The following is a 15,795-nucleotide window of genomic DNA, read 5'->3' on the forward strand; positions in this document are numbered from 1 at the left end:
GTGTGTTGGATTTAGGGTTTTGATTAGGGTTATGGTTAGGGTTGACATTAGGGTTGTTTTGGGGTAAGGGTTGTGATTATGGTTAGGGTTAGTGATTAGGATTATGGATGAGGTTGGGATTAGGGTTAGGGGTGTGTTGGGGTTAGGGTTGGAGCTAGAATTGGGGGGTTTCCACTGTTTAGGTACATCAGGGGGTCTCCAAATACGACAGCCAATTTTGCGCTCAAAAAGTCAAATGGTGCTCCCTCCCTTCTGAGCTCTGCCGTGCGCCCAAACAGTGGGTTACCCCCACATATGGGGCATCAGCGTACTCGGGATAAATTGGACAACAACTTCTGGGGTCCAATTTCTCTTGTTACCCTTGTGAAAATAAAAACTTGGGGGCTACAAAATCTTTTTTGTGAAAAAAATAATATTTTTTATTTTCACGACTCTGCATTCTAAACTTCTGTGAAGCACTTGGGCATTCAAAGTTCTCACCACACATCTAGATAAGTTCCTTGGGGGGTCTAGTTTCCAAAATGGGGTCACTTGTGGGGGGTTACTACAGTTTAGGTACATCAGGGGCTCTGCAATCGCAACATAATGCCCACAGACCATTCTATCAAAGTCTGCATTCCAAAAAGGTGCTCCTTCCCTTCCGAGCTCTGCCGTGCGCCCAAACAGTGGTTTACCCCCACATATGGTGCATCAGCGTACTCAGGACAAATTGCACAACAACTTTTGGGGTCCAATTTCTCTTGTTACCCTTGTGAAAATAAAAATTTGGTGGCTAAAAAATCTTTTTTGTGGAAAAAAAAAATATTTTTTATTTTCACGGCTCTGCATTATAAACTTCTGTGAAGCACTTGGGCATTCAAGGTTCTCACCACACATCTAGATAAGTTCCATGGGGGGTCTAGTTTCCAAAATGGGGTCACTTGTGGGGGATTTCTACTGTTTAGGCACATCAGGGGCTCTCCAAACGCGACATGGCGTCCGATCTCAATTCCAGCCAATTCTACATTGAAAAAGTAAAACGGCACTCTTTCTCTTCCAAGCTCTGCGGTGCGCCCAAACAGTGGTTTACCCCCACATATTGGGTATCGACGTACTCAGGAGAAATTGCACAACAACTTTAGTGGTCTAATTTCTCCTGTTACCCTTGTGAAAATAAAAATTTGTGGGCAAAAAGATCATTTTTGTAGGAAAAATGCAATTTTTTTTTTCACGGCTCTACGTTATAAACTTCTGTGAAGCACATGGGGGTTCAAAGTGCTCGCCACACATCTAGATAAGTTCCTTAAGGGGTCTAGTTTCCAAAATGGTGTCACTTGTGGGGGGTTTCCACTGTTTAGGCACATCAGGGGCTCTCCAAACGCGACATGGCGTCCAATCTCAATTCCAGCCAATTCTACATTGAAAAAGTAAAACGGCACTCCTTCTCTTCCAAGCTCTGCGGTGCGCCCTAACAGTTGTTTACCCCCACATATTGGGTATCAGCGTACTCAGGAGAAATTGCTCAACAACTTTTGTGGTCTAATTTCTCCTGTTACCCTTGTGAAAATAAGAATTTGTGGGCGAAAAGATCATTTTTGTGTAAACAAAAGCGATTTTTTATTTTCACGGCTCTACGTTATAAACTTCTGTGAAGCACTTGGGGGTTCAAAGTACTCACCACACATCTAGATAAGTTCCTTAAGGGGTCTAGTTTCCAAAATGGTGTCACTTGTGGGGAGTTTCCACTGTTTAGGCACATCATGGGCTCTCTAAATGTGACATGGTGTCCGATCTCAATTCCAGCCAATTCTGCATTGAAAAAGTCAAACGGCGCTCCTTCACTTCTAAGTTCTGCGGTGCGCCCTAACAGTGGTTTACCCCCACATATGGGGTATTGGCGTATTCAGGAGAAATTGCATAACAAAATTTATGGTTACATTTCTGTTTTTACACTTGTGAAAATAAAAAAAATGGTTCTGAATTAAGATGTTTGCAAAAAAAAGTTAAATGTTCATTTTTTCCTTCCACATTGTTTCAGTTCCTGTGAAGCACGTAAAGGGTTAATAAACTTCTTGAATGTGGTTTTGAGAACCTTGAGGGGTGTAGTTTTTAGAATGGTGTCACACTTCATTATTTTCTATCATATAGATCCCTCAAAATGACTTCAAATGTGATGTGGTCCCTAAAAAAAAATGGTGTTGTAAAAATGAGAAATTGCTGGTCAACTTTTAACCCTTATAACTCCCTAACAAAAAAAAATTTTGTTTCCAAAATTGTGCTGATGTAAAGTAGACATGTGGGAAATGTTATTTATTAACTATATTTCATGACATATCTCTCTGATTTAAGGGCATAAAAATACAAAGTTTGAAAATTGCAAAATTTTAAAAATTTTCGCCATATTTCTGTTTTTTTCATAAATAATCGCAAGTAATATCGAAGAAATGTTACCACTAGCATGAAGTACAATATGTCACGAAAAAACATTCTCAGAATCAGCGGGATCCGTTGAAGCGTTCCAGAGTTATAACCTCATAAAGTGACAGTGGTCAGAATTGCAAAAATTGGCTCGGTCATTAAGTACCAAATTGGCTCTGTCACTAAGGGGTTAAGTACCCTTAACTGCCGCCGTTAAAAGGCGTATCGGCGGTCGTTAAGGCTACGTTCACATTAGCGTTGCGCGCCGGTGCGTCGGGGACGCAACGGCGACGCAACGCACGACGCACAAAAAAACACGCGCAAACGCACGCAAAAACGCTGCATTTTGCGACGAAAATCAGACGCACGAAAAATGCAACTTGTTGCATTTTCTTGCGTCCGACGCACGTGTCGGAAAACGCGACAAAAAAAACACACGCGTCCCCCATGTTAAACATAGGGGCGCGTCGCCGCTGCGTCGCCGACGCAACAGCGACGCACATTAGCGGAACGCTAATGTGAACGTAGCCTAAGGGGTTAAACAGCACGCGTCTAAAAAACGCTGCGATTTTACGCATTTCTATGCGTTTCTTCCAGCACTTGCAGATGCGGATTAAGCGCTGCATATTCTGATGCAAACGTGAAACTAGCCTTAGTTCAGTACCATTATACAGTACATAAACTCTTAGCTCCTCATAGTTTTCTTCTGTTTTTGTTACCAAATAGTCAGGACGCCCGGAGTCGCGATCGCAGGCAGTCCAAGTTATAAAAATTGTGCTTTCGAAATCTCTTGATTGTGATTCCGCACCACTATCCCTCTGGACAGTGATGTGCCATGCACGGCACAAGCCCTTTTACCTGCTGTCCCCGCCGCCTACATACCAGCATCCATGCCCTCACCGTGTAGCTTGTGGCGACCGCACTTTGTTTGCTATGTTGTATGCTGTGTGGTGTAGCAGCCATATGCTGTGCAGTGATGTGGAAATATACAGGCGATTGTAATAACTTCTTCTGCTATAACTAATGTGCTACTGTGCCTTATGATTGCTATTCAAATATATGCAAATTCTTAAGCATCATGGGAACCTGGTTACGTCACTCAGATTATTACGTCTTGGCTATCGTTTCTGATTGGATTGTGGTAATAAGATGTAAATTATATGCTTACGTGGATGTGGGAAGCGTGTACGCCCTCAGAAACAGCAAAGTCTAAATAAAGTTATTTAAAGAACAACAACAAAAAAGTGCCTCGCTAAATTTTCTTCACGCATGCGTAAATAGGCGAGCTCGTGACGTAAGTTCCGGTCGGTTAAAAAAGCGGAGTTGTGGTGAGTACTCGGAGGTCCATGTTTATGTCTGGCACGGATGTGGCGGTGGTCGTTCTGCCGTAACGGCTTTTTCTCGCGACCCTGTAGTGTGTGATGGGTGGGGGTGGTGCTGCTGGGTACAGTAGTTCTCCTGTCGCGGTCCTCTGTCAGGGAAGAAAGTTACGTGTATGGAGGAGAATGGCGGGTGTTGCTGCAGCGGAGTGGCCCGAGCAGATTTGTGGGCAAGCTATTGTTTACGGCTGTCAGCCGAGGCATAACTTCCGTGTGTGAGCAGTGACGGAGCGGTCACACGTCCGTATTGTGTGTCCGAGTGCTGTCCGTGCAGGGAGCCGACCTTTGTCACCGGCCCGACTCTGCCCGGTCCAGACCTGCTACAGTGTAGGTCTCTGTGTGTCCGGACTCGCCTCGTCACGTGTATGGGTGGGCCGCCGTGTCCCATACGGGTCCTCCAGTGTGCCACCATGGGAGCTGCTATGTGCAGTAATGGATGAGACCTCTGCCTGTGGCAATGGTGGCCGCTCCAGCTCTGCCACAGACTCCTCATGGTCCGGTGTGCGACAGTGTAGGTCTCTGTGTGTCCGGGACTCGCCTCGTCACGTGTATGGGTGGGCCGCCGTATCCCATACGGGTCCTCCAGTGTGCCACCATGGGAGCTGCTATGTGCAGTAATGGATGAGACCTCTGCCTGTGGCATGGTGGCCGCTCCAGCTCTGCCACAGACTCCTCATGGTCCGGTGTGCGACAGTGTAGGTCTCTGTGTGTCCGGACTCGCCTCGTCACGTGTATGGGTGGGCCGCCGTGTCCCATACGGGTCCTCCAGTGTGCCACCATGGGAGCTGCTATGTGCAGTAATGGATGAGACCTCTGCCTGTGGCAATGGTGGCCGCTCCAGCTCTGCCACAGACTCCTCATGGTCCGGTGTGCGACAGTGTAGGTCTCTGTGTGTCCGGGACTCGCCTCTTCACGTGTATGGGTGGGCCGCCGTGTCCCATACGGGTCCTCCAGTGTGCCACCATGGGAGCTGCTATGTGCAGTAATGGATGAGACCTCTGCCTGTGGCATGGTGGCCGCTCCAGCTCTGCCACAGACTCCTCATGGTCCGGTGTGCGACAGTGTAGGTCTCTGTGTGTCCGGGACTCGCCTCGTCACGTGTATGGGTGGGCCGCCGTGTCCCATACGGGTCCTCCAGTGTGCCACCATGGGAGCTGCTATGTGCAGTAACTGATGAGACCTCTGCCTGTGGCATGGTGGCCGCTCCAGCTCTGCCACAGACTCCTCATGGTCCGGTGTGCGACAGTGTAGGTCTCTGTGTGTCCGGGACTCGCCTCTTAACGTGTATGGGTGGGCCGCCGTGTCGTGTCCCATACGGGTCCTCCAGTGTGCCACCATGGGAGCTGCTATGTGCAGTAATGGATGAGACCTCTGCCTGTGGCATGGTGGCCGCTCCAGCTCTGCCACAGACTCCTCATGGTCCGGTGTGCGACAGTGTAGGTCTCTGTGTGTCCGGGACTCGCCTCTTAACGTGTATGGGTGGGCCGCCGTGTCGTGTCCCATACGGGTCCTCCAGTGTGCCACCATGGGAGCTGCTATGTGCAGTAACTGATGAGACCTCTGCCTGTGGCATGGTGGCCGCTCCAGCTCTGCCACAGACTCCTCATGGTCCGGTGTGCTGCAGTGTAGCCGCGCTTTTCCCGCTGCCCCTGTGTCTCTCTTGCTCACACGTCGCTCTGTACACCACTCATGATGTTATTGTCCACAGAAGGCTGGCGGCCATGACGTGTGTGCTCAGCGGTCCCACCGCCGTGTGCGATGTCATTACAGAGCTAGATGCTCAGCTGGCTGTAAGTAAGAAGCGTGTGAGCATGAGCCCACTGGCTAGTGATACCTGGTATCTCTACGCTGTACAGCCTTATTAACCACCATAGTGCTGTCATGTGTGCTTACTAAAAACATACGGGCTTTACAATGGTGTATCCCATCACGGCAGCAATGTCAGCCGAGTCCCAGGCCAAGGGTGTGAAGTTGCAGCTATCAGCAGTGCTGCTCTATGTAGTTCAGCTCCACTGTCATCTTCAGCCTGAGTTGATGATTGCCATTTTCAGGAGTTATTCTATTGACTTTTCAAGCTATAATTTGGAGAGCTCCCTGCATTAAAGATCTGTCCTGTCAGAATAGCATCATTTACATAGTTTCTTTACCTCCCCCTGAGAAAAAAAGTGGCCTGATGGACCCCAGTAGAAGTTAGTGGGGATCAGATCCATAAAAATGCCAGTGTAATTAGAGGGTGAGGAGATCTGTGGAGGAAATGCCCCTGTCTTAAGGTACCGTCACACTAAGCGACGCTGCAGCGATACCGACAACGATGTAGATCGCTGCAGCGTCGCTGGAGAGCTGTCACACAGACAGCTCTCCAGCGACCAACGATGCCGAAGTCCCCGGTAACAAGGGTAAACATCGGGTTACTAAGTGCAGGGCCGCGCTTAGTAACCCGATGTTTACCCTGGTTACCAGCGTAAACGTAAAAAAACCCAAACACTACATACTTACCTTCCGTGTCTGTCCCTGGCGCTCTGCTTCCCTGCGCTGGCTGTGAGCGCCGGCCAGCCGGAAAGTAGAGCGGTGACGTCACCGCTGTGCTTTCCGGCTGGCTGGCGCTGACAGTGCAGGGAAGCAGAGCGCTGGGGACAGACACGGAAGGTAAGTATGTAGTGTTTGGTTTTTTTTACGTTTACGCTGGTAACCAGGGTAAACATCGGGTTACTAAGCGCGGCCCTGCGCTTAGTAACCCGATGTTTACCCTGGTTACAAGTGAAGACATCGCTGGATCGGCGTCACACACGCCGATTCAGCGATGTCAGCAGGAGTCCAGCGACAAAATAAAGTTCTGGACTTTCCCCAGCGATCAACGATCTCCCAGCAGGGGCCTGATCGTTGGTCGCTGTCACACATAACGATTTAGTTAACGATATCGTTGCTACGTCACAAAAAGCAACGATATAGTTAACGATATCGTTGTGTGACGGTACCTTTAGTAGTGGACACTGCAGACTCCCACACAGATCTCCTCTATCTCCAGATGACTGTCTGAAAGTCAGGTATTGACCGAAACGTCTAATTTATTTCTGGAATTTCTACATTCAATAAATAAGTTCTTGATCACACCTATACGAGTGCCAAGTATTTCTACATCACAGATACTGTTGTGTGAAAAAGTGTTTGCCCCCTTCCTGATTTCCTATTCTTTTGCATGTTTGTCATACTTACGTTTTTCTGATCATGCAAATACCAGGATTTCATCAGCTCACCCAACCAGACGTGTTAGAGTCCAAATCTCAATAGACATGTGCAGAGCACGGATCACCACCAAGTTCCTGCCGGCCGACTCCCAGGTGAAAATGCAAATCACTCACTTGTCCACTTGTCACTTAGTTTTATTAAGTGATGTTTTCATGTATAAATATAATAAATATATGTGCTTTATGTATATATGTGGGGGCATTTTATATATTTACATATTTATATATGTATATATTGGCGAAGGGTATTTTTGTATTCTTTCAATTTGTGTTTGCAATATTGTATATAGAATTAGTGGCTATAACATTTGTATAACACTCAGGTTGGACGGGGTGTGCGTCTTTGTCCAATGGGTACTCAGGTGTTTTTGATATATGGTTAATTGACATGTATTGTGACTGGCTGTAGCCTTTTGTTATGTGCCTTTATATATATATATATATATATATATATATATATATATATATATATATATATATATATATATATATATATATATATATATATATATATATATATATATATATATATATATATATATATATATATATTAGTGTTGTAATTTGTTTTTCATCATGCTCTGAGTAAAGGCAGAACTGCCTGAAACGCGTCAGCTTGTTTTTATGGTGCACTAATAAAGGACAAGATTTTATTCTATTTTCATCTCTTCCATTCAATATTTGCTTGAGCTGGACAAGTGAGTGATTTGCATTTTTTTGATCACCAACTTTAAATATTAGGCAAAGATAACACAAGTAATGTAGTTTTTAAATGACATTCTTTTATAGGAAAAAAAAAAAATCCAAACCTACAGAACCCTGTGTGAAGTGACTGCCCCCTAAACCTAATAACTGGTTGGGCCACACTTAGTAGCAACAACTGCAGTTGAGCGTTTGCAATAACTAGCAATGAGGCTTTTACAACACTCTGAAGGCATTTTGGCCCACTCATCCTTGCAGAATTGTAATTCAGGCACATTGGAGGGTTTCTCAGCATGAACAGCCTTTTTAAGGTCCCGTCCCAGCATTTCAATTGGATTAAAGTCAAGACTTTGACTAGACCACTCCAAAGTCTTAATTTTGTTTTTCATAAGCCATTCAGGGGTGGGCCTGCTGGTGTGTTTTGGATCATTGTCCGGCTGCATAACCCAGGGGCGCTTCAGCTTGAGGTCACAAATAGATGGCCAGACATTCTTCTTCCCAATTTTTTTGGTAGACAGCAGAATTCATGGTTCCAATTACCACAGCAAGTCTTTCAGGTCCTGAAGCAGGAAATCTGCCCCAGACCATCACACTACCACCACATTTTACTGTTTGTATGATGTTCTTTCTCTCAACCTCTGTGTTAGTTCTGCTCAAGATGTACAGTGCTGGTCACCATTATTTGCACCCCTTTCACTAATTTCATAGACTGTACAATGGTAATGTAGCAACGTTATATCCTCAAGATTTTTTAATTAGTGGTCCAAAGTAATACAAAAATAAAACCTTGTTTTTCAGCTTACATGTTGCAGTTTCAAAGAATAAACAGCATGTGCAGCTGGTATTTTCTCCCACTCTTCCTCTGCAGTTTGTTCAAGCTCTTGAATGCTTGCAGGATTCTTTTTCCCAATGGCAGATTTCAGTTCACCCCAAACATTTTCAATGGGATTGAGGTCAGGGCTCATTGCTGGCCATTTTAAGTCAGTTTTTTTTCTTTTTCAACTATTCCTATGTACGTTTTGATGTGTGCTTTGGGTCATTGTCTTGCTGTTGGACCTGTGATTAGAGTTAAGCGAATTTTTCAAATTTCGGTTCCGATTGACTGGCGGCAAATATCTTTCGCAATATTCGCCAAACGCAGCCGAACGTCATTGGAGTCAATGGGAGTAGAAATGAGCAAATATGTTGTGGAAACTATCGTCAAACACAAACTCAGCACAGATAGGGTACCAATATGGAACGAATATGGCAAATTCAGATTCGAAGATCGATTCTAAACATTCGCTTAAAGGGAAGGTGCCATAAAAAAAAAAAAAACATTTTTCAGAAATTGTAAAAATGTAAAGAATTAATGATTACATTTCTTAAAAAATTATCATTTGTTTATAATTTAGTAAAATATGAAAAATAATTTGAAAAGTTTTAGAATTTCCACTTTTAAACACTAGGGGGAGCAGCTGCTGAAATTTCAGAAAAACCTAGTGTAGAAATAGCTCACATTACAGCACTGCAGTAATTATGGGCGGAGTCTGCTGATGTGTGATGCCTCCTATCCTCCCCTTCTGGGTGTTTGCTAAGGGATTAGAGAGGATGATATTCAGGAACCCAATGAGCAGCCATTTTGTTGGTGACTGCAGAGTATGGCTGCCGTCACACTATCAGTATTTGGTCAGTATTTTACCTCAGTATTTGTAAGCCAAAACCAGGAGTGGAACAAATAGAGGAAAAGTATAATAGAAACATATGCACCACTTCTGTATTTATCACCCACTCCTGGTTTTGGCTTACAAATACTGAGGTAAAATACTGACCAAATACTGATAGTGGACCGCAGCCTTAGGCTACTTTCACACTAGCGTTGTTGGCTGTACATTGCAATGCGTCGTTCAGGAGAAAAAACACATCCTGCAAAGTTGTCTGCAGGATACATTTTTTTTCCCCATAGACTAACATTACCGACGCATTGCGACACGTCGCAACTGTCGTGCGACGGTTGCGTCATGTTTTGGTGGACCGCCGCCACAAAAAAAGTTACATGTAACGTTTGTTTGTGTGTCGAGTCCGCCATTTTCGACCGCCCATGCACGGCTGAAACTCCGCCCCATCTTCCCCAGACCTAACAATGGGGCAGCGGAAGCGTCGTAAGACTGCTTCCGCTGCCCACGTCGGACATTTCTTTCACAGCATGCGTCAGTACGTCGGCCCGACGCACTGCGACGGGCCCGTACCGACGCTAGTGTGAAAGCAGCCTTATACTGACAAGTAGACAGTCACCAAGGATGGCAGGCAGCAAGGATTCTGGGAGATATGTGGTGGAGGGAGCAGGGTGACAGCAGCACAGAGTATTTCAGGAGAGCAGTGTGCTAGTCTATGGGGGGCCCCCTGTTTGGTGCGCGGAGCAGCCAGGGATTGTACATAGAGCGCTGTCTTTTATACACATGGATGGACCGTCTGCTCCACAGAAATCCAGGAAAAATTTCTGCGGATTGATGGCCTGGTCTGATCCAGACTTTGCATGCAGACCCCATTCCCCTCCTCAGATCTTGTCTTCCCCATCCTGTCCTGGCAATGTGTGAAAGCGAGGCGACAGGCGCAGTCCGGGGTGACGCTGGGAAGGAAATGTAGCCATATAGTAACGATAAAAATGAGACCCCTCTCTTCAGCTACCTCACCAGCCTTCCCCTGACTACACCTAACTGGAGGTCATGCTGCCCCCTCTATTAGGCTACTTTCACACTAGCGTCGGATTCAGCCCGGCGCAGTGCGTTGGCAGCAAAAAACGTTACATTTAACGTTTTTTGCTCCCGGCGGTCAGCCACAACACGGCGCAACCGTCGCACGACGGTTGCGACGTGTGTCAATACGTTGCAATGCGTCGGTAATGTTACTCTATGGGGGCAAAAACGCATCCTGCAAACAACTTTGCAGGATGCGTTTTTTCCCCTAAACGACGCATTGCGACGTATTAAAAAAACACCAGTGTGAAAGTAGCCTTACCCCAGACCCGTGTGCAGGTGCTCAGCCAGAACCACCATAGAATGAGTCCACTTTCTGAAGATAATACTGCCATAGAGTTCTCACATAATACTGCCATATAGATCACATAATACTGCCATAGTTTTCTCACATAATACCGCCATATAGATCACACATAATACTGCCAGTATTCTCACATACCGCCATATAGATCACACAATACTGCCAGTGTTCTCATATACCGCCATATAGATCACACATAATACTGCCATAGTGTTCTCACATAATACCGCCATATAGATCACACATAATGCTGCCAGTATTCTCACATACCGCCATATAGATCACACATAATGCTGCCAGTGTTCTCACATAATACCGCCATATAGATCACACACAATACCACCATATAATTCTCACAATACTGATCAAGCATAATACCACCATACAGATCACATAATACCGTCATATAGATCTCACATAATGCCATAATACAGCATGACGCCCGCAGCTCCTGTTATCGCACGCATTGAGTTGTGTGTGCAATGGGGACAGATATGCAGGGGGGAGAGGAGTGCATAGGAGTGGATTAGATACACGGTTCACCAGACAGTATCACACAAGAGAGGATTAGATACACGGCTCAGCAGACAGTATCACACAGGAGAGGATTAGATACACGGCTCAGCATAATATCACACAGTATAGGATTAGATGCATGGCTCAGCATAGTATCACACATGAGAGGATTAGATACACAGGCCAGCAGACAGTATTACACAGGAGAGGATTAGATACATGGCTCAGCATAGTATCACACAGACAAGGATTAGATACACGGGCCAGCAGACAGTATTACACAGGAGAGGATTAGATACATGGCTCATCATAGTATCACACAGTATAAGATTAGATGCATGGCTCAGCATATCACACAGTATAGGATTAGATGCATGGCTCAGCATAGTATCACACAGGAGAGGATTAGATGCATGGCTCAGCATAGTATCACACAGGAGAGGATTAGATACACGGGCCAGCAGACAGTATTACACAGGAGAGGATTAGATACACGGCTCAGCACAGTATCACACAGGAGAGGATTAGATGCATGGCTCAGCATAGTATCACACAGGAGAGGATTAGATACACGGGCCAGCAGACAGTATTACACAGGAGAGGATTAGATACACGGCTCAGCATAATATCACACAGTATAGGATTAGATACAAGGCTCAGCAGACAGTATCACACAGGAGAGGATTAGATGCATGGCTCAGCATAGTATCACACAGGAGAGGATTAGATACACGGGCCAGCAGACAGTATTACACAGGAGAGGATTCGATACATGGCTCAGCACAATATAGTGATAGATGCACGGTCTGATGTCCTGTGAGGAGCTACAGTGCGAGGCCGGAGCAGCACAGAGCCTCCCCCATCCCCCTCTGTTACCTCTCTGCAGCTCCTGATAAGAGAACATCAGACCACAGCACTTCACCCTCTCTAGCGATTCTAGAGATCATAGCCACACACCAGGCAGCAGAGGACAGGGAACGGCCGCTGACAGTGTGAGGGGAGACAGATGGAGCTACCCCTCCAACAGCGCAGCTCTCAGTCACAGTGGAGCTCACAGTCAGGTACACTCCACTGTAGGCTGAAGCAAGATGGCGCCGATCTCCTGCCTCTGCTGTGATGTGGAGACAGCCCAGGGAGCGTGGCCACATCAGAGCAGAGAGCAGCTTATAATGGTAGGTATGGGGTCGGCTCCTGACCGCAGATGTCTATGTCCAGGGCTGCCGTATTTGCAGACTGTAAGTGTCGTGCTGGGACTCTTACACCGCTGCAAAGCAAAATGGCGGCGCCCAGTGGCTGCAAAAATTATTAATAATAAAAAAGATATTAAAGTTAAAAAAAAATAATTTTGTATTAAAAATAATTGTTTATATAAACAATCATTTTTAATACAAAAACAAAATTGCGGCACCTTCCCTTAAACTCTACCTATGATCTTTGACTCAAACCAAGTTTTTTTACACTATTTAGGATATTTTGCTGTAAACACACGAGAGGGGAGCAGAGCTTACCGGATCAGGGCTTAGGGGCATCGTACGGCTCAGCTTCTCCTCCCCCTGTCAAAAAACCTGTGGCTGACACTCCCCGAATGGGGGTTCCTCTGCCACAGAGACCAGCCGAGCGGATGAGCTCCTGGGTAGAGCCGCTGCCCTCCAGAGGGGGGCTCTCGGTTGGCGATGTGCGGCATCTTCAGGGTACGTGCGCAGAATGAGGGACATGCACACATCCGCGATGCACCGACATCTGACTTCTGGATTCGGCATGCATTCAACGGTGGAACGTGGAATTTTGAAGACAAGGTAATATAAGGATTACATATGTCTCTGGCGCTCACACTGCATGCGGCTAGATAGCGATGGAGGAAGCTGACAGAGAGCAGGACTGTATAGTGAGTGTTAAAAAAAGTAAAACGCCTATATAGAAATGACATGTGTTCATAAAAAGCAAAATACTAAAATATATCACCCATCAAAAGTATTCAAAGACAGACCAAATAAAATATGTAAAAAACTTTATTAAAATGTAATAATACATGATTATACAGAAAAAGAATTCCGAAAAGCAGAATGATTAGCTACAAAAAAAAGTTGACATCAAAGAATCTTTATTAAAAACATAAAAATAACAAAATCAATGTGTGACCGCGGACAAAAAAAATGCCAGACAAACCATGAAGGCCTGCAAAAATGTCTTGTTGGTAAAATTCATATACATAAATGATATGGTAAAAAAAAAAAATCTACTTCATAAGCAAAAAAATGTGAGAAGATATAATGATACTGGTGCAAACAAAAATATTGGTGCAAAAAAATACATACCTGGTGGTAATTAATATAATATGATCAAAAAATGTGCGCCCACTACCTATTGACAATCCATATCTAATTAATATATATTTAATTTGAATGTGAACAATAATATCATTCAAAAGTAAAACCGTGCAAAATAAGAGGTAGCTAAGGTAAACAACCAAGTGGCCAGCCAAGAAGACCTATTTGCAGTTAAAAAATATTAATACATGGAGGTCACGTACCAGGCAGTCTGACACTCATCTGTCCCCTGCACACAACTCGAAGCGGCAGCGAAACGTGCGTTGTAGTGGTGTGCAGGGGACAGATGAGTGTCAGACTGCCTGGTACGTGACCTCCATGTATTAATATTTTTTAACTGCAAATAGGTCTTCTTGGCTGGCCACTTGGTTGTTTACCTTAGCTACCTCTTATTTTGCACGGTTTTTACTTGAGTGATAATTATTGTTCACATTCAAATTAATATATTATTACATATGGATTGTCAATATCTAGTTTTTGACATTTTTTGATCATATTATATTAATTTATCACTGGGTATTTATATTTTTGCACCAATATTTTTGTTTGCACCAGTATCATATTTTCTCACATTGTTTTGCTTATGGAGTAGCTTTTTTTTGCCATATCATTTATGTATATGAATTTTACCAACAAGACTTTTTTGCATGCCTTCATGGTTTGTCATTTTTTTTTGTCCCCGTCACACATTGATTTTGCTATTATTTGTATGTTTTTAATAAAGATTCTTTGTCAACTTTTTTGTAGCTGCTTTTCAGAATTCTTTTTGTGTATAATCATGTATTATTAAATTTTAATAAAGTTTTTTTTTTTACATTTTTTTTATTTGGTCTGTCTTTGAATACTTTTGTTGGGTGATGTATGGTGAGTGTTGTCTGCACAGGTCTCACTGTTTATGCAGGATCCTGAATATGCTTCCCCTTTCTTCTAAGGGATCCCTGAGAATGGCACTCCCTACCCCTAAAGGGCCTTGCCCTAAAAAGTCGGGCAAGGCATTATGAAATCCAAAAGGTGCGCTGTTTGTAATATGAAATTGCCAGTGCCTTATGGGGAACTGCTTTGTGAAGACTGCACCACTAAGATTAATTAGGGTATGTGCACACGATGCAGATTTAGTGCAGAAATGGTGCAGAACTGCAGCAGATTTTTCTGCTGCAGAACTGCACTGTGATTTACAGTACATTGTAAATCAATGTGAAAAGAAAAAAGCTGTGTACATGGTGCAGAAAAATCTGCGCAGAAACGCTGCAGATTTCAAAGAAGTGCACGTCGCTTCTTTTGTGCAGTTCTGCAGCGTTTCTGCGCAGATTTTTCTGCACCATGTGCACAGATTTTTTTTTCATATTGATTTACATTGTACTGCACAGAAACTGCACCAAATCTGCAGATGCAGATTTAGTGCAGAAAATTCTGCACCACATTTCCTACGTGTGCACATTATAGAGACGAGCAGCTTGCCTTTATTTTAAAGATATGTGGTCCATGATAAGAGAAGAGGTCTATTCCACTGTGGATTTTTCTGCAGCGGAATTCCAAAATCCGCAGTGAAAACCCGTCGCGGTTTTTACTGCGGATTTATCTCGTTTTTTACTGCGGTTTCTTATCCTGATTTTCATCTGCAGTTTCCTATTGGAGCAGGTGAAAATCCGCAGAAAAGAAGTGACATGCTGCGGAATGTAATCCGCAGCGTTTCTGCGCATTTTTTTCCGCAGCATGTGCACAGCGTTTTTTGTTTCCCATAGGTTTACATTGTACTGTAAACTCATGGGAAACTGCTGCGGATACGCAGTGGTCAAATCCGCTGCGGATCCGCAGCAAAATCCGCAAAGTGTGAACATAGCCTCAGCCTCCATCTCTAACCTCTCCCCAGTCCAGACTACCAACCCAGGCCCTAAAGCTAAGGCTACTTTCACACTAGCGTTTTTTGACGTACGTCGCAATGCGTCATTTTGGAGTAAAAACGCATCCTGCAAAGTTGCCCGCAGGATGCGTTTTTTCTCCATAGACTTTCATTATTGACGCATTGCGACGTGTCGCATCCGTCATGCGACAGATGCGTCGTGTTTTGGCGGATCGTCGGTACAAAAAAAGTTCCATGTAACGTTTTTTTGGGTGCGTTGAGTCCGCCATTTCCGACCGCGCATGTGCGACCGGAACTCCGCCCCCTCCTCCCCGGACCTTACAATGGGG

General features: G+C 44.8%; 1 protein-coding gene and 1 non-coding gene across 4 annotated transcripts in view; one reads left to right on the forward strand and one right to left on the reverse strand.

Moving 5' to 3' along the window:
- Nucleotides 1–3,124: 3,124 nt before the first annotated feature.
- Nucleotides 3,125–3,254, reverse strand: LOC138673263 (U11 spliceosomal RNA). Its single transcript, XR_011319917.1, has one exon. It is a non-coding gene; the product is annotated as a U11 spliceosomal RNA (small nuclear RNA).
- A 407-nt stretch (nt 3,255–3,661) lies between these two features.
- TAF12 (TATA-box binding protein associated factor 12) overlaps nt 3,662–15,795 on the forward strand; it is a 102,660-nt gene continuing 90,526 nt past the window's right edge. Inside the window, exons 1-2 of one of the 3 annotated variants that reach the window (XM_069756708.1) lie at nt 3,691–3,725; nt 5,488–5,566. In XM_069756708.1, the coding sequence (XP_069612809.1) occupies nt 5,498–5,566 (69 nt within the window). In that variant the 5' untranslated portion in view covers nt 3,691–3,725; nt 5,488–5,497. Of the gene's footprint in view, nt 3,726–5,484; nt 5,567–15,795 lie in introns of all 3 variants that reach the window. The other 2 variants (XM_069756706.1, XM_069756707.1) reach the window with 2 other exon arrangements.

This window comes from Ranitomeya imitator, chromosome 3 (assembly GCF_032444005.1).
Source record: "Ranitomeya imitator isolate aRanImi1 chromosome 3, aRanImi1.pri, whole genome shotgun sequence".
NCBI classification, from domain to species: domain Eukaryota; kingdom Metazoa; phylum Chordata; class Amphibia; order Anura; family Dendrobatidae; genus Ranitomeya; species Ranitomeya imitator.